Source organism: Larimichthys crocea, chromosome IV (assembly GCF_000972845.2).
Source record: "Larimichthys crocea isolate SSNF chromosome IV, L_crocea_2.0, whole genome shotgun sequence".
Taxonomy (NCBI): domain Eukaryota; kingdom Metazoa; phylum Chordata; class Actinopteri; family Sciaenidae; genus Larimichthys; species Larimichthys crocea.
The window spans coordinates 1,751,352-1,774,364 of record NC_040014.1 but is presented as its reverse complement, the minus strand read 5'-3'; the positions used below and the strand labels follow the sequence as shown (position 1 = coordinate 1,774,364).

The 23,013-nt window shown below is 39.6% G+C and overlaps 1 protein-coding gene across 6 annotated transcripts in view; it reads right to left on the bottom strand.

Moving 5' to 3' along the window:
- cntfr (ciliary neurotrophic factor receptor) overlaps window positions 1–23,013 on the bottom strand; it is a 213,475-nt gene that overhangs the window by 29,190 nt on the left and 161,272 nt on the right. For all 6 annotated transcript variants that reach the window (XM_027278571.1, XM_027278569.1, XM_027278567.1 and 3 more), the window contains 2 exons: window positions 6,083–6,200; window positions 4,098–4,264 (listed from right to left, as the gene is read on the bottom strand). In XM_027278571.1, coding sequence (XP_027134372.1) covers window positions 4,098–4,264; window positions 6,083–6,200 — 285 coding nt within the window. The remainder of the gene's footprint in view (window positions 1–4,097; window positions 4,265–6,082; window positions 6,201–23,013) is intronic.

Below are 23,013 nucleotides of genomic sequence, written 5' to 3'. Positions count from 1 at the left end.
GTAGCTACATAAAACGGCAGCTTCTCTCTCCCCTGTCTTCACACTAAACTGTATCCCCTTTCAAACAAATGGGCTTTTTTTAAAAATAAAGTATTAAAAAAATAATAAAAAAAGAAGAAGAAGAAGAAGAAGAAGAAGGGGGAATCTATTTATCTTTTTACAGCAGAACAGGTGCTGGATGACTGGATGATGCAATGAACACATTGGAAGAATCTTCAATCTGAAGTCAAATTTAAAAAAAGGGAGAAAAGGAAGAAGGAAAACAAAACTTTTTTTTTTAAACCTGTTTATTTAAAACTGCAGCATACACAATGTCTATATCATCATCAAAATATTTGTGTATACTCAACTGTTCTAATTTTAGAGGAGTAACAGCTGTAAAAGTAGCAGTAACATATAAATCTGAAGTCTCAAATAATTCATTATCAATGAGGTAACAGCAGCTAAATAAAGTAAAGTGTGTAAAAAAGTGCTATTCTATATACACAAGCAGTTTGTGGGTGTACAATAAATGTGATAGATATATTTTACTGATTAATATGTAAAGTATGGCAGTGGTAAAGCATAACATTTTGATGAGTGGATTGGATTCCTTAGGGACTCACTGAACTAAAATTGTAAAAGCTTACAGGATTTAATGAGAAGAAGTACATGACTGCTGTCTTATTTGTTCAAGGCTACAACAGGCAAAGAGAATAAATATGAATTTTAAAAAGTGCACCAGAAAACTCTGTGTCAGGTTTGTGCTCTTTCAAAAGAAATCACAAATGATAGTCATACAACTACTCAGACTTTAGGGAGTCAACATTTGTCAGCCTTTCATCTCCTCAAACTACGATTGGGATACAACAATCTGATCTGACAGCTTGTGGTGTTTATTAATTTGAAGCAGATACACGGTATTTGGGACTACGGTGGAGCCTCTGGGATTTTCAGCTGAAATTCACAACTTTCTAACTGCTCTCAAGAAATCCGATGCTGTCAGAAGAAGTTGTACTTGTTAAGTTTTGTGCATGGCAGTAATTAGTGCACCTCGTTGTAAATATGCCTCTAAACCTCTGCCAGCTCTATCCGTGCCTTTTTTCATACCCAGTGCTGATCTCTGACCTCCCTTGTGGGGAGAGCTGATCCTGCTGGAAACAACAAAATAATGTCTTGAGTCACAAATGTGCTTATCAGTGCAGTCTGGGTTTGCTTATTTGGTAATCTCACATTAAGTATAAATGAGAAAGCTACTGTAAATAACACCCAGGGTGTTATTAAAAAATTATTATTAGTTATTCTGAACTGTCTTTGACCTATTCTCTTTTTACCAGCTGTTTTTTCCTGGGACTTGATACCTACTACCACAAAGGAACCGCAAATTAAACCTGAATATGATCACTTTTTAAGTATTAATTGAGGGAATGACATAACAAAGATGATAATTTAATTGTGCTGTTGAAAGACTTCCGCAGCTACACTCACCCTGTGGGATTGCATTACAGTATTTTCTTTTTAATCACAATGACTACGTAATATGGTACTGAACGACAGCAGGTGTTCAGGTGGGCTTTTGTCAGAGCCGAGAAAAAGAAAAAAAATAATCTTTGTAGGTAAAAACGCTTTAACTGTAGAAGCTTTTCCACCGAGACAAGATCCATTATCGTTTGATCATCATGGCACTAAAAAGCTTTAAGTTATCATTTGATGAGTCTGGAGCTTCCTTGAGGGTTTCTCTTTGTAACTGTACCCATAGCATTCACATGTGAGGACACACACACACACACACACACACACACACACACACACACACACACACACGCACACACACACACAATCTCATCTCATCTAATTTCATCCAAGCTCGGATGAACGAGGACAGTTGAGAATCGTCTTACTCCCACTCAGAATTCAGAAGTGCACCAGGAAGCATGAAATTGTTTTATTTATTTACGATCTGCCTCGTTGTCCCTGATAATGAATGTGACTTACAACTTAGAATGACATGAGAAAGAGTTTTAACAATGCAGGGAAGAGGAGGGGACGAGGGGAGCCAAGAGGGGAGGGTCGAGAGAAGGCAAACAATATGAAACAGTTAGAAAAGAAGAGGAACACGGACAGGGGAGAGGGCGAGCTCACAGGCACACTCATTTTGATAAATTCGACAACAGCTAGCATTTTCTTTAACAAAAAATAGAACTTTTCAAAGGCGCTCTTAGATTTGCAAAATTGCTGATCATAATTGTGAATGGAAACGTTTGTATTATCTCAGACTCTTTTCTGTGAGCGAGCAAGCGATCATACGGATGATTGGAGGTAAAAGAGTTGAGCTTTAGTCCCTTAAAACCAACTAGAGTATGTAAAGTCAAAGCAAAAGCAGAAAAAAAAAAAAGCAAATCTGCAAATAATAGTGTGGATGGAAGACGTCTGTCACATACTGTAAATTCCATTTTTATGACGATTTATCTGACAAGATTCGAGAGCTCAGATCACGACAGCAAAGAAACAGTGTCTAAAAGCTGGAGGAAGTTGGAGGAAAAAGTAGGAGGGAAGAGAGGAAAAACGAAGTACAAAGTCACAATAAGGGCATGCAGGAATGAAAGAGAAAGCAGAGGGAAAGAAAGGAACAGTGGGGTATTTTGCTATCACCAATAGTTAAAGGATATTTCCTGAGCCAAGGCGCTAATCCGGCTAGCATTAGCATTTTCATGAGTCCTGTGTCCGGGGATTGGCAGAGCATGTCACTGCCTCTCATTTGGTTACTTATGTGTACACACACACACACACACACACACACACACACACACACACACACACACACACACACACACACACACTCCCTCTCTCTGTCTCTGTCTGTCTGTCTGTCTTTCTCTCTTTCAATACCTCACCCTCTCAACCGACACACTCCACACACTCGCTCACAGACCCATTGGTATCTGTGTGTGTTTATGCGTCATGCACACTCATATCGCACTCTTAGCAATACAACAGAGCCGAGGACTGCTGGCAGCACTTCCCTTATCTTTCAAAGTGCTCCTCATTCCTTCTTTAAAATGAATTTCTCCTCTTCACTGCTTTCCAGTCTGAGTCGCTTATGAATTCTGAGAGCCTTGCTGTTATTATGTGGCCTTCTGCTGCAAGAAGTGAACAAAAACTTCACAATTCAAACCGCAGCTTTTTGAAACTACTTACTACCTGACCACGGAGGTTGTCATTTAAAGAAATAGCCAATGTAAGATCTAACTATTAAGGCAAATTTGATGTAAAATATGATTAAAATGGTGTATGTACGGCAGCTGGTGTTTGGGTCAACAGACAATTTTAGTAAGAAACTAGACACCATTGATTTGTGACTGTCATATTCTATCCAAGCCTCAGTTAAATACTGTTTGCTGGAGAAAACATTAAGAGGTAGCATGTTTATTATCTAGCGCCTTTGGTAATGACAGGGGTGCACAGTCAGTGGGTTTCTCGTTAAAGGAGTGTGCTGCTGGTTAAAGACAAAAATGCTGCACACTCTCCTTTTAGCTGGGTGACATTTATTTGGCAGCTGAAATTTCAATTTTCTTTGTTTTTTCTGGCACCAAGGCATAAATGTGTGTGCAACAATTCTCCCAAGGGAACCTGAAGTAAATGAAATCAGTCATCTGTGGTCAAACAAATGCATTAGCATTGCTCAAAGGTTGGCATCCTCAAAGAAATGCTTCAACACTCAGAATTTTAGTCGGTCTCTGTGAGGAAAATATCTTAGATTTGTCCCTGAACTTGGTTCAAAAAGTAAAGTAAACTTTAAAGATAATGTTTTGCAGCCTGAATGAGGTAAAAGGAAATACTTGGCATTGTGTTCCCTTTGATTGCTTTGTGCTCTGAATCAGAATTAACAAAAAAACTCATCACCAGAAAACCATGAACTTGATGCCCTAGCAGTGACAAGCCTGAAATTTATTTTATGTAAAGTTTGGTCGAGGGGGGGAATTTGTGTTACAGTACACCATACTGTTGTTAGTACATCTAACAACCGCTGGCAGAGACAACAGAATAAAGGAGTGGCAAAGGAGAAAGGAAGAGAAAACAACACAACATAATAAAACATGACACGACATGTATCTTACCTATACTGGACTCTTCAAAGGAAATGGTAGTGGAGGCTTTCCCCAAAGCATTTACTGCTGTCACGTTGACTTTGTAGGGGAAGCTGGAGAAGACCTCAGGAAAACGTACACGACAGCGATTCTTGTGGTCCGGGTCTTTCTGCACCTCCAGTGAACGCTGGTTATGTCTGGAGAGGAAAGGATAATTAAATAATGAAAAAAATGGTAGGAGAAGATAGAGCAATGCAGAATAGTGGCAATAAGGGCAGATGTGAGAAAGCCAGAGTTTTAGTTTTTATAAGCATGTGTGTCTTTCTGCTTGAAAGAAGCTTCACGCACACTGGTGTGGAAATGTAGAAAAAGAGAGAAGAAGGTGGTTCATCATTTTTTTATCAGTTCTATCAAAACTAGGATTTTTATTCCAATACTTAAAACTCCTGTATACTGTACCTCCTGCTACACAGACCAGGACAGCATATGTAGCCAGTCTTGAGTTTTACTATCTTACTTTACTTTCTGTACAATTTTTAGTAAATGTGCCTTTACGGTTTCATTAAACATTGGCTTGCAGGCTTACAGATATTACAAATCTTGCACTTTACTTATTGCAGATAAAAGCCGGTGGAAAAAAAAGGACAAAAAACAAAACAAAACAAAACAAAACACACAAATAGATTGACTGACCTGGACTACTCTTACGGTTAACCTCTTTGTTGTCCTCTTCATCCCTACCTTTTTTGTTTCCTGCTGTTCATTATTATTCAAACTGAATAAGATTGGTGTTACAACATTAATGAAAGCCAGCCGGCTGTGGTGTGAGCTGTGGGAATCTGTGATCTGGGAATATCAAAGAGAACATGATGGAGAAACGCTCGCTGGCTTTCCATCCACACATTTTGTGTATTTAAGGTCTACCTATCTACTGTTGAAACATGCATGGACGCCTGAGGACAGGTAGAGAGGGGGGTTTAACTATAAAGAGAATTCAAACCTTTTTCATAATCCCAAAATGATCTTTTTCATTTTTTTTTCTTTACATTTTTCCAACTAAACTTTCTAAATGTGTTTCTGTGTGGTTTTGAAATTACTTACTCAGGAGAAAAGAATAGACACATTTGTTAAAAACAATGTGAAATCTGTTGTCTAACATTTTCCTGTGGGTGGATGCAGGCGTGTTTGATTTTTCACTGTACTGAATAAGAAATGCCAAACAATTGTACGCTTGTTTGTACGCTTGAAGCAGAAACATAGTTTTGAGAAATGTTCTGACTAAAAACAAAATAAATGCATTTGTCAGATGAATAATGACAAACTATTCAGAAGCTATTTTCCATAGGTTCCCATGGAATGCACAGACAACAATCAGTGGATTACTTTGATCCAGAGTCAAAGTAATCCACTGATCAAAGTAATCTTTTTTGTCAGAGATAATGATTTCCTCAAAAAGCATTAGTCACACCAAATCCTAAAATGTACTGTACGTATTGTCTGTATTCAGGTTTCAGGAGTTATAACTCTGAGAAGAAGTATGATTTTGACGCAAATTGCTGTAATTGGGTGCTCAGGGTTTAAATCCCTGCGCAACGTCTTTCAACTCTGCTGCGCCCCCATGGGGAGGAGAGCCTTCCAGTTTGAAAACCAAACAGCTTTAAACCAAAGCTGTCCTTGGCAGATAACAAGAAAATGTTAACTTTTAATATATATCCTACATAAAAACATCAGAAATACACTTTAAAGGATACCTCTGATGTATAGCAACTACAGTCTTTGTTGTAGTTTTGGCGATCCCTGCTATTCAGAACTATAGGATTGTGTCCCATCAGAGTATGTTTTCAAAACGTCGTCATGATCCTAGCTCTTTGCTGTTACTTTTGTGAGTGCCATAACCGGTGGTTATGATTGCCAAGAGTATAAAAATGTAATAAAACCGGAATTATCCTTTAATACAAGTCACTTAAAGATGGCCAAGTCTTTGCATGTCATACCAAGATACAGAGATGACTTACTGTACGTCCACTTCAAAGGTAGTGGGGATGTACGTTGGGTGCAGCTGGTGCCAGCTGCAGTAGAAGCCTTTAGGATAGGTGTTGGATCTACAGGTGACTGTGGGCTCCCGAGGGGGAACTACAGAGAGAATAAAAACAAGAAAGAGGGAAAGACGGTTAGCTCATATGTACAGTATAAAATGAAGATATGCCAGACAGACACAAAGACAGAGTAAGAGAGAGCTCGACATATCAGAGTAATACAGATTGCATTAATCAAATGCAAAGCAGCCGTGTCTAATTATACATTTCCTTATTGAATAATCAATCATTGATCAAACATTTCATTAAAATCATCACTGCTACTCACTTTGAATGAAGCTTTGTGTCTGGTTATGTTTTATTAGATATGCTTTGAATTGATTTCATTTTTTATCTTAAATTTTTTATAACACAAATAAATTGATATCAGATTCATCACTTATATGCTGTGCATGCAGAATGAAACATATTGTTTCTGGTTTTGCAGCATCACTTACTTCTATGAACCTCAAACACAGGCAAAACCCTAAAGATATCTTGAGTCAGTTTGTTTTGATCTTGTTACCAAAATGTCAGGTCGGGTTCAACACCAGATTTAATTCAGTATCCCAGAACTGCTCACTCTGTCACTCTGTATGTTTATACAGTATGTCTGCTTCCTCATATTTTCATTTCATGATTGCAGCAGTTGTTTCCCGGTCATAAAACAAAGGGCTTTTCCCCCGTAGCCGTCTGAATGTTGGATGAACAGGAAAACAGATATATGTGACCCAGAAGAAGCAATCTCTACAACAATTCAATCTAATTTAAAATATTGAAAATATGAGAAGAAATAAAGCAGGACGTGATAGAGAGGAGATCTGGAGAAATTGGAGGAAGAAGAAAAAACTGAAAGGGAGGGAGAGAGGGAAGGTGGTGAATGGAGAAAAGGAAGGATATTAGAGTGGTAAAGCAAAAGAAGAATAAAAGAGGTTGGCCAGAAAAAGTGATGTTACGCCAACTCTGGCCTCCTCCAAGATTAGGGTTCTTTCTTCACATCTAGTCAACCGCGCACTCGTCTACCACTCCCTCTTTCTCCCCACAGCCTTTTACCCTTTTACCCTTGTTATCTTTACTATATGTAATATACAATGTGGTATCACAAAAAAACAATTCCTACAGTATATGTTATTGATAATTTTCCACTTCTGATGTCTTTTCTGTTCCCAGATTCACCCTCCTGTCTCCGCTTTATCATTTCATGCATGGTGCTTCATTGCTGCAGTATTACTCTTGAACAATATATGGGACTGGCATTGGACTTTCATGATTAAATACTGGATACCAGCCAATCAGTAATATACACTCCTGATATGATAAGCTGGCTGATAACAGCTGCATTCAGACAATTTAATTCCTCATTTATAGTGAGTAATATACACCAGTGTTGAATGGGTGGGATGGGTCAACCTGTCTTTAAGAGTGACTAGCCCATTCAGTGTAGACATGGGAAAAACTGTATGAGCTGCTCAGTTGAGCAGGATTTCTCTCCCCTGTGGGAAAAATGATAGCTCACAATGTTTTTGCTGAACAGGGCTTCCAGGGTGTGGCCAGAAAAAAAGGTAATAAATATTCGAAACAATGTGACAAAGAGGGGTCTTTGCCTACATTTAAGATCCAGTGTGTAAGATTTACGGAGATTTATTGGCAGAATATAGCAGGAAAATAAGAATTGTTGTGTTTTCATTACCTTAGATGCCACTAAATCTTACAAACTGGACCTTTAAGCAGTATGAAAAGAATGGAATATCTGAATAATGTTTTCAGCTGTTTTCAATACTTTGATGATGTTAGACTTAAGGGACAATGGAGATTTCTAGATACATGACCATTGGATGACCCATGTTAGGGTGAAGTAATGTTTGAAATGATCCTTTCAACAATGGCCTCATTGTTGGATTATCTGCATCAAAATGGTATGATAGTAAATGGTGTATGTTGGGATGGTTTATGCAAATTGGTGAAGAGTATATAAAGTTTGTATCATAGGTTGTTGGCCCACAATTGGAAGATAGGAAGTCTTTTATTTTCCTTAAGGCATATACTAGGAATGCATTATCACTATGTGACTATCATAAGTATAAATAAATATCTATTTAAAAACTACTATGACTATTAAAAATTATATACATTACTTAAAAAAATGATGATTGCTTAGTTCACCATAGTTCAGAATTAAGTGAATTAACAAGTTGACCAAAAAAGCAAAAGTAATGCCGCTATGATTAATCACCATTTAATAAAAGGTAGATCACCATGAGCACTGATTTAGAAAGCTGCTTCTATTGTTAACCAAAGATGTCCCAATAGCCAAAGAGACAAAGCGTCATAACACAGTAGAAGAAACAACATGAGTAGAAAAGCCAATGCTGGTAGTACATCTGATTTATCCACTATCCATCCATTGTAACTCCTCTTTAGGATTACAGAACACTGGAGCCAATCCCAGCTGACTTTGGGTGAGAGGCAGGTCATACCCTGGACAAGTTTCCAGTTTATCACAGGGCTGACACTTGAAGACAAACAACTGTTCACGCTCACAATCACAATTTAAAATCACCAATTACTTTCACGTTTGTACTGTGAGAGGAAGCTGAATTACCTGGAGAGAACCCACACAGGCACGAGGAGAACATGCAAACTCCACACAGAGTTGAGGTTCGAACCAGGCACATTCTTGCTGTGAAGGTTACAGTGCTAACCACTGATTTATTCACTATATCTGAACTATTTCTCTCATCATTGACAAGTGATTTACAGCTAGTACGTAGGGTGTGTTTTTCTCTCCTCGACGCTCAAAGACTCATTGGAGATAACTCAATACAAACATACAATTTTTACATAGTGTTGAAACATTATTCGGTCATTTGTAAAAAGTGATTTCAAAACATCTTTGGAACATTCTTTGTGAATGACTCGTCAGAGTGTATTTGGTGAAACGCACTTACACACACATGCACACACGCCCGCAAGCAAGAGGTAGACTTAATTAGCTGCTATGGGGTCATTTCACTGTCACACACAATCTGCTGTGTTTAAGCGGTCACCACGGCAACTAATTAGCCTGTCAATAATGTGAACGATGATGTGCCAGGGACGACATCCAATCACATTCAATTAATCGCAGAGACTAATTGGGGCCATATCAATCAATCGGCTCCTCATCTGAGAGCTTCAGTCAAAGTCACGAACACACGTCGAACACAAACACACCCACACACACAAATACATTGTCAATACACACACAAACAAACAAACACTCACAATCGGTATTCCTGAAGGCTGCGTAGAATTAGGTGCAATCAATCAAACCAGCTTATTAAGAACTCTGAGAACTGAGAACAAGTTCACAGATAAACTAAAGATCACAGTTTGAGAAAGAAGACGGTAGGAAAAAAGAGCAGGTTGGAAAAAGAATATGGGCGTGAGGAGGATGAGCTCAAGTGTGTGTTGACGTCAGCCATGTTTGGAGTGCTTTATTTGACCGGTGGAGTGTTTACTCCTTTAATTTGGTTCATTTTGCAAGGCGGGGGCAGTGTCAATCAAACCACTGCTGAGACACCTAAAAGGGAAGTTCATACTGTAGGGCTCCTCCAAAGGGACTGAGGTGTGGTTTGTTAGGAGGGGAGGACGTGATCTGAAACATCAATACCCAATGACCCCGTAACAAAAGGGTTTGTGTGTACAAGGGGACAGATGTCGACACCTAAATGCCAGCTGCTCATCACAGTTTTAAAGCCAAGCATACCAAAAACAAGCAAGGACAAATCACAAACTGGACCGAGGCTGAAATGAGTTACTAAAACTGTGACTGATATAAGCTACATGTTAAGTGCTATAAGATGGAAAATCCAGTAAAATTGATGTTCTAAAAATGTGGCTTTGTTTTCTTTCTTTTTTATTTTCTTCAAGGCAGCAGATTTTTTAAAATGAATACCAAAACACAGTGTTGTCATTGGTTTACAGGAAATTACTGTGAGAAATGCCAGAGAAACAAAATAGGGTCAATGTTAGAATAGCAAAGTCAAGGAGTAAATAAATGATGGTTTGGAGAAGAAGAATGAGCTGGGAGAAGGGTGAAAGAGGAAGAAACGACTGACAAATATATTTTAAATGATCTGGGGAAACAGCATGGTAAAAGGAGAGGAGATGAGACAAAACAGCATTTTTTTCACCAGATTTTACTGATGTGCTCTTAAAAGAAAGAAAAAAAAATCTGACACACAATACACACGCATGCACAAAAAGCTGCCACTCAGTTGCTTCAGAGACAATAAAACATCAAAAGCTCTCTGTGCATCTAATGAAAACAGATAAAAACCGAGGTTGAAAGAGGAAGGAGACTGAACAAGCAATAATGCACCTGTAGAAAAATCACAGACAACAAAGATGGTATAAATAATAAAGCGAATCAAACAATAATTCAAATGAAAATGACATTGTGCATGTTGTTCTTTTTTTGTGAACCACCCCGAGAGATAGCACCTGAGTCAGTGGCAGGCAGGATGGTATTCATGAATAAATGTTATTTGAATTAGTGCACTTTCATCATCTGGTTTGCATTGCTAAACGCTGAATGTGATGTGGAAGATGGTCTTTGTTAGACTCATGAAACACACACCTGCACGTGTGCACACGGCCACATGCACGAGTGGTTAGGTAAGGTTACTTTTAAATGCTAATGGGTTGCAGACTTAACTGACTGTTGCTCACGAATCATAATCAGACCAACAAAAAAATAAAAAAAATAAATAAAAATGAAAAGACCTTTCCAGTCAAGGATTTGTAAATTTGCAGATTTTCTGTTTGAATCTCTGTGACTAAGCTGACCACAGTGGGCAACCAAAGCAGAGAAATCCTCACAACCCTGTGTTTGGCACCTGGCTTTATTGCAGATTTTTTATTTATTTATTTTTTTTAAACCAAGTTCAGTAAAAAAGTCATTGAAGTTCCTATTCACAGATTTAAAATTCCATATTTTTTATTTGAATTTTTCATGCTGTACACCGTTCTTTCACTCACATGCTGCGAGAAGACCTTTAGTTTTAGAAACATTTCTGAGTGTAGCCAATGCTCAAGGATTTTGTTTGATTCATTTGAGGGTTAGGGCAGTTTGAGAAAAAATATTATCAAAATCATAATAAAACTATGTGTAAATCGGAGAAGCCTGAATCTTCTAATATACACATTTGTACAAATAACAAAATGGACAGATTTTTAGGATATAAATACTCAAAACAGGAGAAAAGCCATGATCTACAGTAGTTACTCTTGGAGCACTGAGGTATTTCTTTCGTGGTCACGTTGCTCTTGATAAATTGATAAGAGCAACCAGCAGTTTATTGTAGTTCTTTCTCTCTTTCATACCCTGCCAATACTTTCTCTTCTCCTGTCCCACTATTCTCAACCTGTCACACAAAAATTCTGGGTCTTGCAAAAAGAGGATCTTTGTCACAGGAGGGTGCGCACAAACACACACACAGAAATGTAATGAGGGACAATGACATCCAGTGGCCTGGTTGCTAGGCTGCAGACGCTGTAGTAATTGCTATTTGGTTGTGTTAGTAGCCTCCCTGTTGCTTTGTGTGTGTGTGTGTGTTGGTCTGTATGCATCGGTGTGTGTGTGTGTGTGTGTGTGTGTGTGTGTGTGCGTGCACACAGGTCTTTCTGTGCTCGTGTGTGGTTGTAGTGGATTCTCTTGCTATGACAACAAAGATGAATGCCTTTTCTTCTTTTGATGCAATTTCTTCATTCATTCACTTTTTTTTTTGTTACAAATAAAAAAAATCAGGGCGTATGAAATTCAACAGAACTCAACAGAAAACACAAAATTATTGACATTTCCCGGATCAAAATCCGAATTCATGCTATCCTTGATTCAGTTTTTACTCTGATGGAATCACTTTGATAAACCACATTTTTCCTGGACACAAAAAATAATAGACAATAGCTGACAAACCCATCCATCTACCCATCTGTCCATCTATCTGTCCATCACACACATCCCCGTTCACTTCCAAAATCACGTTTTTCATATTAGAGCTCCTACTGGGAAGAACTGGATCCTCTTGGAGTCTGTGGGGCTGCGAATGGCATAACTCGTTTAGGCAGATGGCTTTAGTCTCTGCTTGACTCGGCCTGCCAACGCAGCGCTCGCTGCATTTTAGATTAGCTTAGTCATGTGTCATGGGAGAACGAGGAATGTAAATAAAACTGTAGGACAAAGTCATAGTGAGGCAGAGACAGAGACGCTGTGGTGCCTTTTTGTCCAGACCAGCTGTCGTGGCTAACGTTAATGTAATTGTGGTGTAATATTTTTATCCGCCGCTCTGAAGCTATCCCGAAGCATGAATGCACATGTGAGCGTGTATGTGACTGTATAAGATTAGCGAGGGTACTGCAATGTGAATATGCAATTTTATGTATCTGTAATTGAATTGAAAGTGCATACATTTGCCTCTGTGCAGTACGTGCACTTGTATGTCTCATTAAAAGTATGTGTCTGTACGTGCCAGAGTGGCTTTAACCCATTAGCATACAATTTTCTTTCCATTGAAGTTCCGTAGCTTTCATTGTACATCATTTTATAAACATTTGCAAGTTCAGCAGGGCATATTTGGTTATCTTTGTACATTTTTGGATCTCTGCATTTCAAAGAAAGTAATAAAAACCAGAGACATAACAAACTGTAAAAGACTTGTGGCTCTCTGCATGCTGTGTATCTGTGAGTGGGTGTGTCCTCCTTTGCAATGCTATTTGATTAAACAGAACTTCCAGTCTAGTTTATACAATCACTGAGATGAACCTCCTGACTCAGCGCATAAGAATTGAAACACATGCATATTGCACACCAAGCACTCTTTTCTCTCCATGCTTCTTTTCTACTTGTCTTCCCTATCTGTCTTTTTCTCACCCTCCCATCCTCTCGCTCTCCCTCTCTCTCTTTCTCACTCGCTGGTTCAGAACTGCTCCTCAGCATGAGGGATTGAGCGAGTGCACGCACGCGCACACACACACACACACACTGCGCAAAACAATGATGCCCTGGCATTCCTGGAATGTCTCCAGGCCAATTGGAAACAGCCGTGTGAGAGATGAATGAATGAAAGGAGGATGAATACCTCATGAGAGCATCAGGAGTTGATAAGAGGGAGAGAGGCAGGGAGACAAAGGTGAAGTGAGAAACAAAAGAGGGGGGGGAAAGAGCTCTGTGGGGTAAAGTTAAATGTTCTGATGAATTCCACTTTGCTCTTCCTATAAGTTTGTTTCCCAAATGAAGCCTGCAAACAAAAGATCCAAGCTGTAATAAACTGAAATGAACCTTTAAAGTGCCCCTAAGAGGTATGAGGGAAGGAGTTGTTGACTGGTTTGTGTTGACCTCCGCACCTCTGGAGGTCAGACACAGGAAGACGGCCATTATACCTGTTCACTTTGATCACCACTCGCCCCGCAGCCCCGTCTTTCTCTCATGCACACACGCTCACTTAGCCACCTGACATCACAAATCTTCCTCAAAGCTCGGGGAATAAGCGCTTATGTTTCACAGGAAATAAAACAAGACTCTCAAGTAGCTTCACACGTATAAACACGATCTCACCTCCAGCACTTGTTTTCACTTCTCAACTGCTTCCTTCCTCACGCAAAAACCTCTGATAGTAAACGCTGCTGATGTGATGAGATGATTAAATAGGTCTTATGACCACAGACTCACAAGTTTGCTCAATACTTAGCATCTCTGTGCATGCATTTGAGATTTGGTGTGATAGCTCAAATATGAAATGGAAAGTTTTCCTAAAAAATACTCAATGTATAATCATGACCTAATGATCTTTGTTTAATATTTTATCAAGAAATCACAGTTGCAAAGTCCAAACTGCAGAGTGGGGAACTGAATTTGTTTGTTTTTTGAGAGACCGCTATTACCTAATAGCAGGAGAGCAAGTTCTTTCACTGTTCAGTGCTGTTCTCACCTGTATCTATTCTTTCTTTCTTTTACCAATTCCACTTATTATCTGTCTTTATGTCAACATTCACAGTCATTGCTGTCTCACATCCTAATGAAGGAGAGGGCCTTTTTATGGAATAAGGGCAAACAAAACAAAACAACAGAAGTCTTATGGATTTGCTATTTCAGGCAAAGAAATGCACCTACTAGCAAAGTTATTTTTTATTCATATCTTTATGTGATTTGGACTACTTCTGAAGGTGCTTAACTCGCTACAGGACTCTACACAAATTAGTAGCATTGAATCCAGAAGCTTATGAGAGGCCAGGCATTCCTTTCATGCTACTTCACTCCTACCATATTTCTTTATTATTTATCTTGACAGCCCAGTAAAGATTGCCAGGAAAGTTGGGAAACAGTGCAGTGCCACTCATGAGTGATTTGTTCATTTAAAAGTAATCTTCTTAGTAAAACGGGGAATTTAATTTTTCAAGCTGGAGCCTCACATGCCTGGACCTGTCTCCACACTTTGTTTCAGTTTCTTGTTAGTTACCACAAGAAAGGTCTGGCAACAGTCATAGCAAGAAAAAAAAAAACAGAAGCAGTGAAACAAAATCATCTGAGAAGTTTAAGATTTTGTTTTTCTGACATAAAACTGACTGCCAAGGAGAAATTCATCTTTTAACTTTGGGGATCAAATGGTCTTCCGCTGGCTCAGAAGAGGGCCTGGTTAGGGCTTAATTGCCTTTGTCAGGGGCACTGCAGCAGGTCAAACACTTTGGCTAACAGGGGATCAAATCTAGCACTCTGTCACACTGTAAGTAATACAGGATGACACTCAAAACCTAAGGTATCAATAGTCATCATTTTTCACTTTTCAAGTGGAAGCTGCAGGCCAGACCAATTATCTCTGTCCACTCTTCCCTTGACACATATGACAAATTTGTCAATCCCTTTTTCTGTGAGGTGTGGGTCAAATTCTTACCACTTTCTATGTAGCCGTATTGTAGTTAACAAAAGAAATTCAAACTCCCTTTGGACTTTTTTTCTGCTGCAGTACCTCAGTAACAACTTTAGTGAAACCTTCCTACTCCTCACTAAGACAAAGCGTAGGGTAAAGCACAAGTGCACCACTTACCTTTACCTTTTTAATACCTTCTAAATATTTTTCCTCTAGTCATATAGCAAAAACAGGATCGATAAATGGGAGGGCACACGCATAGTCATATAGCAAAAACAGGATCGATAAATGGGAGGGCACACGCACTAATACTGTCAATCCCTTAGTTATTTACATTTACATTTTGTCATTTAGCTGACGCTTTTATCCAAAGCGACTTTCATAGAAGATGTGATGGCTGCAGTGGAAGTTTGACTGGTGGTGGGACTCGGATGGAACTGTGTACTGGGCATACTAGCAGCACAGAAATTTAATATTAATGGCTGCTCTCCCATCAAGTTGTCAGTCAACTGAAAACTGTAGATAGATCCAACTACATAATTTGAGTTATGCTATTTGAAATCTGCTAAAAAAAATAAATAACACAATGTCTAAGAGTTCAGTACCACTCCACACATAACCATGCTCTCTAATCAAGTATACTTGACCAACAGTGTTTTACAGGAGGATTCTTGTGAACAGCTGTTCTATTCACACTTATGTCTTTTCAGTGTCTATGAAATCAAACTTTTTTGTGCAAAGCTTGTTATAAGTTTTACTTCAGCAATCAACAATGTACATAACTTTTCAATATTCAGTCATTTTGTACCGTCATACTCACCACAGACTTCTTGAGAATCATTACAAAGTTTCAGGGTGTTCTCGAAACCATGGTAAGTCACGGTGCCGGAGGAGAGGGAGCGACGCTGAATGTCGTTTTTACACAATAATGTCTGGACAAAGTCCAGAGTAGAGTCCTTGTTTTACACATGAAGCAACAACTGGAGACTCTCTGTGTCAGACGTGTTCTCACATGTTGACTAAACTTTACAAACCGAGTCTCAAAATGCCAACACAGCTCTGTGATGAGTCCAAGCTAAACAGCTAAACTTTAGCACCAATGCTCACAAGCATGCGACGGAGACTTTACATGCATGAAATACACACCACTGTGCGCTTTGGAAAATAGTTCTACTGTACAGTCTATGTAATAAACAAACAAACTTACAAGAAATTACGTGCTATAAAACTTGCAATCAAAAGGGCCTTAATTTTCACTAAGTAGATTTACTACCGTCTAATACTTTTTAATACCCTGCGGACACCCTGAATAAGAAGAAGGAAAGCTATCGATGTCAGCATAATGCCAGCACAATAATGAAACTAGAAACTGCCATTCCATCACAGAAAATCCTGTCAGTACTACTAAGCAGTAGGTAGTGTTTTACCGTGTAAAATTGAAATCTGAGTGTGTTAAAGCTGTTGAGTTGAGATGTCTCTCTAGTCTCCCTAAGAGGTAAAGCTCTGTGTCACTGTGGCAATAATAGCCCGAGGCTCTGTTGCTGCCGCGACAATTGCCTCTTAGCTGCAGTATCCATGACAGTGAGATGAGTGACAGGCTGGGATTGACCAATCAGAGGTGTCACTCTGCCAAATGCACAAACAGCTAAGTGCCATCATTCACAGACAGGCAGGTACCACCCGAATGCCTGATGTCTGAATTGAAACAGATGGGTCCTTTAAATTTAGCTGTCTGATTCAAAGACAGAGAGACAGACAGACAGACAGACAGACAGAGACAGGCAGACAGACAGACAGAGGAATTAAAAGTGTCTGACCGGTAAAGCTTGAGGCCATCATTGTGAATTCAGCCAGCTGCTTTGTGCAGGAGCACTGTGCTGTCTTTTTACATACACCATGTTCTCTTTATGGAGTTATGAAAGGTGTCCCATTACTGTGAAGGAACAAAGGCGTTTTCTGCACAGTCTGAAACCTTTAGATACACATATATGATGATAGAGAGAGGGCAAACACGCAGCTGCACACATACTGTGACTGCCTGAAAGAAAAAAGAGGAGGCTAGAGCACATATAGAGTATACAACCAACAATAAGAAACACAGTATTAGATGCAGTTCTGTACACCTTGGGGCTGGACTGGAACAGTTATTCTCAGTAATACTGTAAGGCTATTCTAATGGAATGTTTGCACAGAGAATTTAAGCTACATGGTTTCAATCAAGTCCTCCTCACACCAGCTGTGCACTCGTCGATCTGACCCAGACCTTCTGTAAGCCATGCTGGAAGATCTCAGCTCTTTGCGACATCACAGAGAGTCGAACTGGCAGCAAAATGTAACACTTAACTCAGCAGTATCCACAAGAAATGTCTAATCCAGCATTGGTGATGTTTACACAATGCATGCATGGAAAGGTGTGAAAATAACTTATTACTGGGGTTCGAATCTGACCCGTGGCCCTTTGCTGCATGTCATTTCCCATCTCTCTCTCTCCACATTCCTGTCACTCTTCAGCTGTCTCTATCAAAAATGAAGCTTGAAAAAAGCCAAAAAAAATATTTTCTATCGTTCTTTTGGACTAACTCTGTGTGGAGGAGCTGTAGCAGATTCTGCATGACCAGCACAATCTACACCCCACAATCTAATTCACTTATTTTAGTGGGAGTGGATACTATTTTATGTTGAAAAATGTTTCTGGTTTTCCCCCTCAACTTCAACAAGAGTTTCCTGATGGACAGCTAAGTAAACTGCTGTATACTATAGCTGCTGTCAGTGAATGTTAGCTCAGTTTACTAGCTGGTCTAAGCTGGTCTGCAAGTTTAGAGCACCAGGAACAGCGATTGGTGCACCTACTGTTGAAAGTACCTTTGAACAGTGGTGCGACCACTTAGCGAAAGTGATTCATGATTTCCATTTCCCAATCCATCTAAATCACTCTTGAAAAATAGTGTTTCACGATGCGACAGTGTGTAAGATTTGGCCAGGGTTGGGTACAAAAATCACTTGGGTTGGGTTTAGTTAATGTTAGTTTGCAACATGGAAAGAACAGCAGTGTTTAAGCTGTTTTGTTGATCCATCCCGACTTCCGCTGTACATGGATTTTAGGGATTTATAGCAGCGTCACATGACTTTCATCTTTGCTAGCCTACAATTACTATGGCCACTTAAGGGCATTTTTACTTGAATATGTACTCATGTTTTGGGCCACTGGCTGAAACGCTGTCATTCTTCTTGATGTGACAGACTACATGGTGAAAAGATTGCATTGTGTTAAATTATTTATTTACACCATGTACAAAAAATAATATTAAAGTGAAATACAAGTGTCAGTGCCAATGGTGAAAACCGCTTCGCTTCACAGTTGCTAAATTCAGTCAACTAGAGTAGAATGACCTGGTCACTGTGCGTCAGACACATTTGATTTATTGCTTGTCAACAAGAGCAAGCTTCAAAGCAAGGAAATGACAGTGTGAATAATAAAGGATGCAACCCATTTAATACGCTGTATCGTGTCCTTCTGTGCAGATTCCAAAGCAGATATCTTAATCATAAAATGCAATCCCTTTGTCCTAGAGAAAACGTCCATAACTTTCCAGTCCTGGTGGCAAGAACGGGTAAGGAGAATATTTTGGGTCTGAGTCACAACCACAACAGGATGCTCTTATCACACCTCTCCTCGTTCCTTTAAGTTCTGTTTGGATTCAACAGCAAAGAGAAACAAACATACAGGCTGATGGGTTGAAGTGAGGCATTCATTTCCGAGACTGTTATTCGTCTACAACTTCAGCCAACTCCACCTCCTGAAGTTGATTTTATGGCATAACAAAATGGAAGTTTGGGGAGCAAAAAAACAAAAAACAACATGAAACATAACTAGAAAATATGAGCTTCTTTCCCTTCTTCCCGAAAGGATTTATAACATGATGAAGTCAACTTTATTGAATCCCTAAGGTAATTGTTCCTTCTTGGCTGGTGGGGGCCAAGGCCCCGTGTCACAGGTTTGCAGTTTGACCTAAGAGTGATGTTTCCTTCACAGACTGTATTATTTGAATTGTTTTTCAGGGGACTGAAGAGGGAACACTATGGAGTATTCTGCAACAAATAAGCAAAGATGAGAAAACAATGTTGCTGTTGTGTTCTTGTACAACTCTTCATGTTCTGCTTTTCTTCTTCAACTTTTCTCTCCATCTTATAATCATCTTGTAATCCTGGCTGGGATCCACTACCGTAGGTGTAAGTTGGATGTAACTGCACTGAATGTCTTTCTGCCTCTATATATGATAGAAACAGTTTCATTTATTTAGAGGCATGTACTGCGTTCTGTTTGTTACTTCAAATAAGAAATGTCAGACTCTATATATATAGTATATGTACATACAACAGCTGTAAAATATAGCAGTGCAGCTGGAGCTGTGGGGTTTTGGTTGTCAGCCCCTAGTTTAAAAATGACTGGCTTAGAGTCATTTTTTAAAGCTGCTGGGTATATCACGTGAAGATCAGTGCTTTCTCTCTTTCAGCGTTGGAGGGAAACGCTGGAGGCAGGGAAGAAAGCACATTATGTATCTCTTCTGTATTTTTTTCTGTCTGTTTTAAACCTGTTTCTCTCAGGTTTTTTTGTCGACAGTCATCCTTTTTCATCACTTCTCCTATATCTTTAGCCCCCAACCCCTTTTTCTGTGGTAAGTTCAAATCATGGGTATTCACCAACCTCAACCCCCATGACCTATCATTAGTTGATTACAAACAGCTTTATTGGCGCCTCAGCTATATTACAGGGCTTTGCGATGGCAACCTGTCATTATATTTTATCAGCCAAGCTGTTTTTAATGGCGCTGGTTTGCTGAATCATGTGTGATCGCAAGTGTGTGTGTCATCTTGAACATATTCCAGTAAGGGAAAAAGTCATATCAGGAAGTCCTATTAATTTCTATTCTAATTCACAGAAAAAAGTTACACTCAGTGTGGGTATAAAACCATCAAGGGGTAGGCGGGCAGACGGTGAGGGAGACATGGGGGGGAGGGGGTTAAGGCAGGGGGTCAGAGATTAAAAGCAAGGAACAGCGCTAAAAAAGAAAGTGAGTGGGCAGGAGAGAGAAAAAGAGGATAAATGACACTCATTGTTCCTTCCTCTTGCTGTCAGTTCTCAGCAATGCTAATCATTAGGCTAATCTGACAGGATGGTACACACACACACACACACACACACACACACACACACACACAATTGCCCCCCCCCCGCGTTGCATTCCAGTGCCCAGTGTCAATGAGAGGGAACCGCCACATTACATGGCTGTTTGTTCTCTTTGTACGCTCGCCTCCAATGCTATTAGGACCGGGGAGTGTGTGTGTGTGTGCACATTTAGACAAAGTAGGTTTTTTTTTTTTCTTTTTAAATAGAAGACAAAGATTAATTTAAACTAAGAGGAAATTCATGATGAATGTGTTGGTGATGAAACAGATTTTTTGGAAATATACTAATACTATAAGATTCTGCCAGGTTTACTGACACCATGTAGTTTTGTTACCATGCAGAGACAGCAGCTGCAGTTACTCCATCATGAAATTCTGTTTGAAAACAGACAAACAAAAAAAAAGAGAAAAAAAAAGTTGCTTCACTTCTGGCTTTGTTTTAATGAAGGAAGTTCTTAGATTGAAAACATATTTTTCATTCTAAGATTTACTTTCTTTTATACTAATTCTGACAGTGTGCCATTTGATTTTTTCCCTCTATAGTTGTGGCTTGTAAACATAAATATAAACAGAGCTTTTAATTTGAATTATAGTAGGGTTATGATCTGTTCTCCTTCTCCTGAAACTTCAGAAGGTTTTACTCTGGCCTTGAAGGGGCGCTCTTGGTGCACTTTTTAGCTTTGAAAGGAAAGAAATGAAGGGTGGGTGGGGGTGTGGAACGTTTACTGTGGTGATATAAAGGTTGGGGTCAGTACATCCTGTACACTATGATCTAACTGAGGACTTGTTCTTCAAGTTTCATTCTACAGCAGTGAAAAGTCCACGTCCATCAATCCAGCCTCTTTTCTACAGAGAGCAAACAGAAGAAAAAGTTCTTGAAAGTCTCCACAGAATCGAATGATTCTCACTTGCAGTGAAAGTTGAGGAGGCCACACAATCTTGGGCTTAAGTGGGATGCAGTACCGTTAAATAAGTGTGTGCGCATGTGTTTGTGTGTGTGTCCTGAGGGAAAAGAGGGATCTTGGTTTAGAATAGGTAACAGTGGAATGTAATTGAGCTGAAAATTGAAAAGCGGAGCCGTAGCAAAGCCAAGTGGTGTGCGCAAACGTGCGTGTACGTATGAGAGTGTGTGTTGTGCAGGTATGCTTTGGAATGTGTCTACGTGTGTTTTTTTGTGCGCGCAGTTATATGTGTGTGTACCTGTGTTTGTTTGTGTTTTAAAACCAGAGTGGGATGCCAGTGTAATCCTTGCACAGCCGGACCCCCAAGGATAACAGAATTTACTGCTGTGTGGGTGAGCCACACAGACTCATGCGTATGAGAGCACACCTACACACACATACATAAAAAAACACACACACACACACACACAGCCCCATGCCAACTCCTGAGAGAGTAAAGAAGAGTGAGGATGAGAGCATGCTGAGTCTCGCTCCCCTTCTCCCCAGAAACACTCGCTTGGAAAATTGGAAAGAGCTTTGCAGACTCCTCTGGGCATCACTTATGATGGTTCATTTTACACAGTATACATAATATACTGACTATAGAAATAGGTGATATATGCTGTCACAGGATGAAGTGCTTTTTAACCGTATTTCTATGTCGCTTTGCTCTAGCTCTCCTTGAATAAATGTGGAATAATTAAGCTACAATTAATGCAACCCAGAGTCAATAATTAAAACAAGGCAGACCCACTGATGTAAACAACGACACAGTATGATAGAGGTGAACCATCCTGCAGTGCTGAGATGAGTATATCATGGTTTAATGTGTAAGAGATATAAAACAGTATCATGGAAACCAATGGCCACTAGGTGAACACAGAGAAGTGTGAGAGTGAGTAAGCAAATAACTGAATTTGGTAGCCTATAAGCTAAAACAACTAAAAGATTATTTTTTCCTGGAACTATCGACTAGGTGTAAGTGGTGTGAACAGCCAGAAATGATGATGTGATTCACCACTTCCACAAGTTCCTAAATTCTGGGATCAAATATTTTAAGTGGGTATAAATTGAGGCATGGATCTGCAACTTCTCACCTCAATTCTGATGAAAATTCAAGAAATTAAATGTGACATTTCAGGAGCAAACTCTCGTTAAAGCAGAAGTCAATGATTGAGGACGACTTGGATTAGTAACTGTAATCTAATTACGTAACAAAGTAAGTAAACACTGTGTGTGTTTTCCCCTCGCGCTCTTTTAGCATATCACATTCTGTCTATTCAAGTGAATGCTTCATAGTGTTTGAGTAAATGATACAACTCTGTTGACTAAAGCAACGCCTGAAACTGATCGGTTTGGTATCAGTGTGGGCCAGAGGCTTCACCGCCTCTGTCATTCTCTTTTTGATCAACATGAAACAGAATCACTCAGTTTTCTGACAATCCTGGCGGGTGGTCAGCTCTGGAAGCAAGAACAAAAAAAAAAAGAAAAACATTCTATTTCTCTCCATCTTTTCTTCTTCTGTCTCACCTTCTATCTGTTCTGCTGTGCCCGCAGAATCTCAGTGCCTGCTTGTATCAGTGTAAGTTCATGCCTCTGTGTGTGTGTGTGTGTGTGTGTGTGTGTGTGGTCTACAGAGAGGGGTATTTGACTGCCTGATAAGCGAGACACACAGGCACTGACAGCTTCATCCATCAGCATGTCTGTCTGACGGACAGGCCTCTGTAGAGAGGTCACGCTCCAGACACACACAAACTCACACATGTGTGTGTGTGTGTGTGTGTGTGTGTGTGTGTCTGGTCAGAAATAAATAGTTTCTCTTCCTTGGTAAGAATAT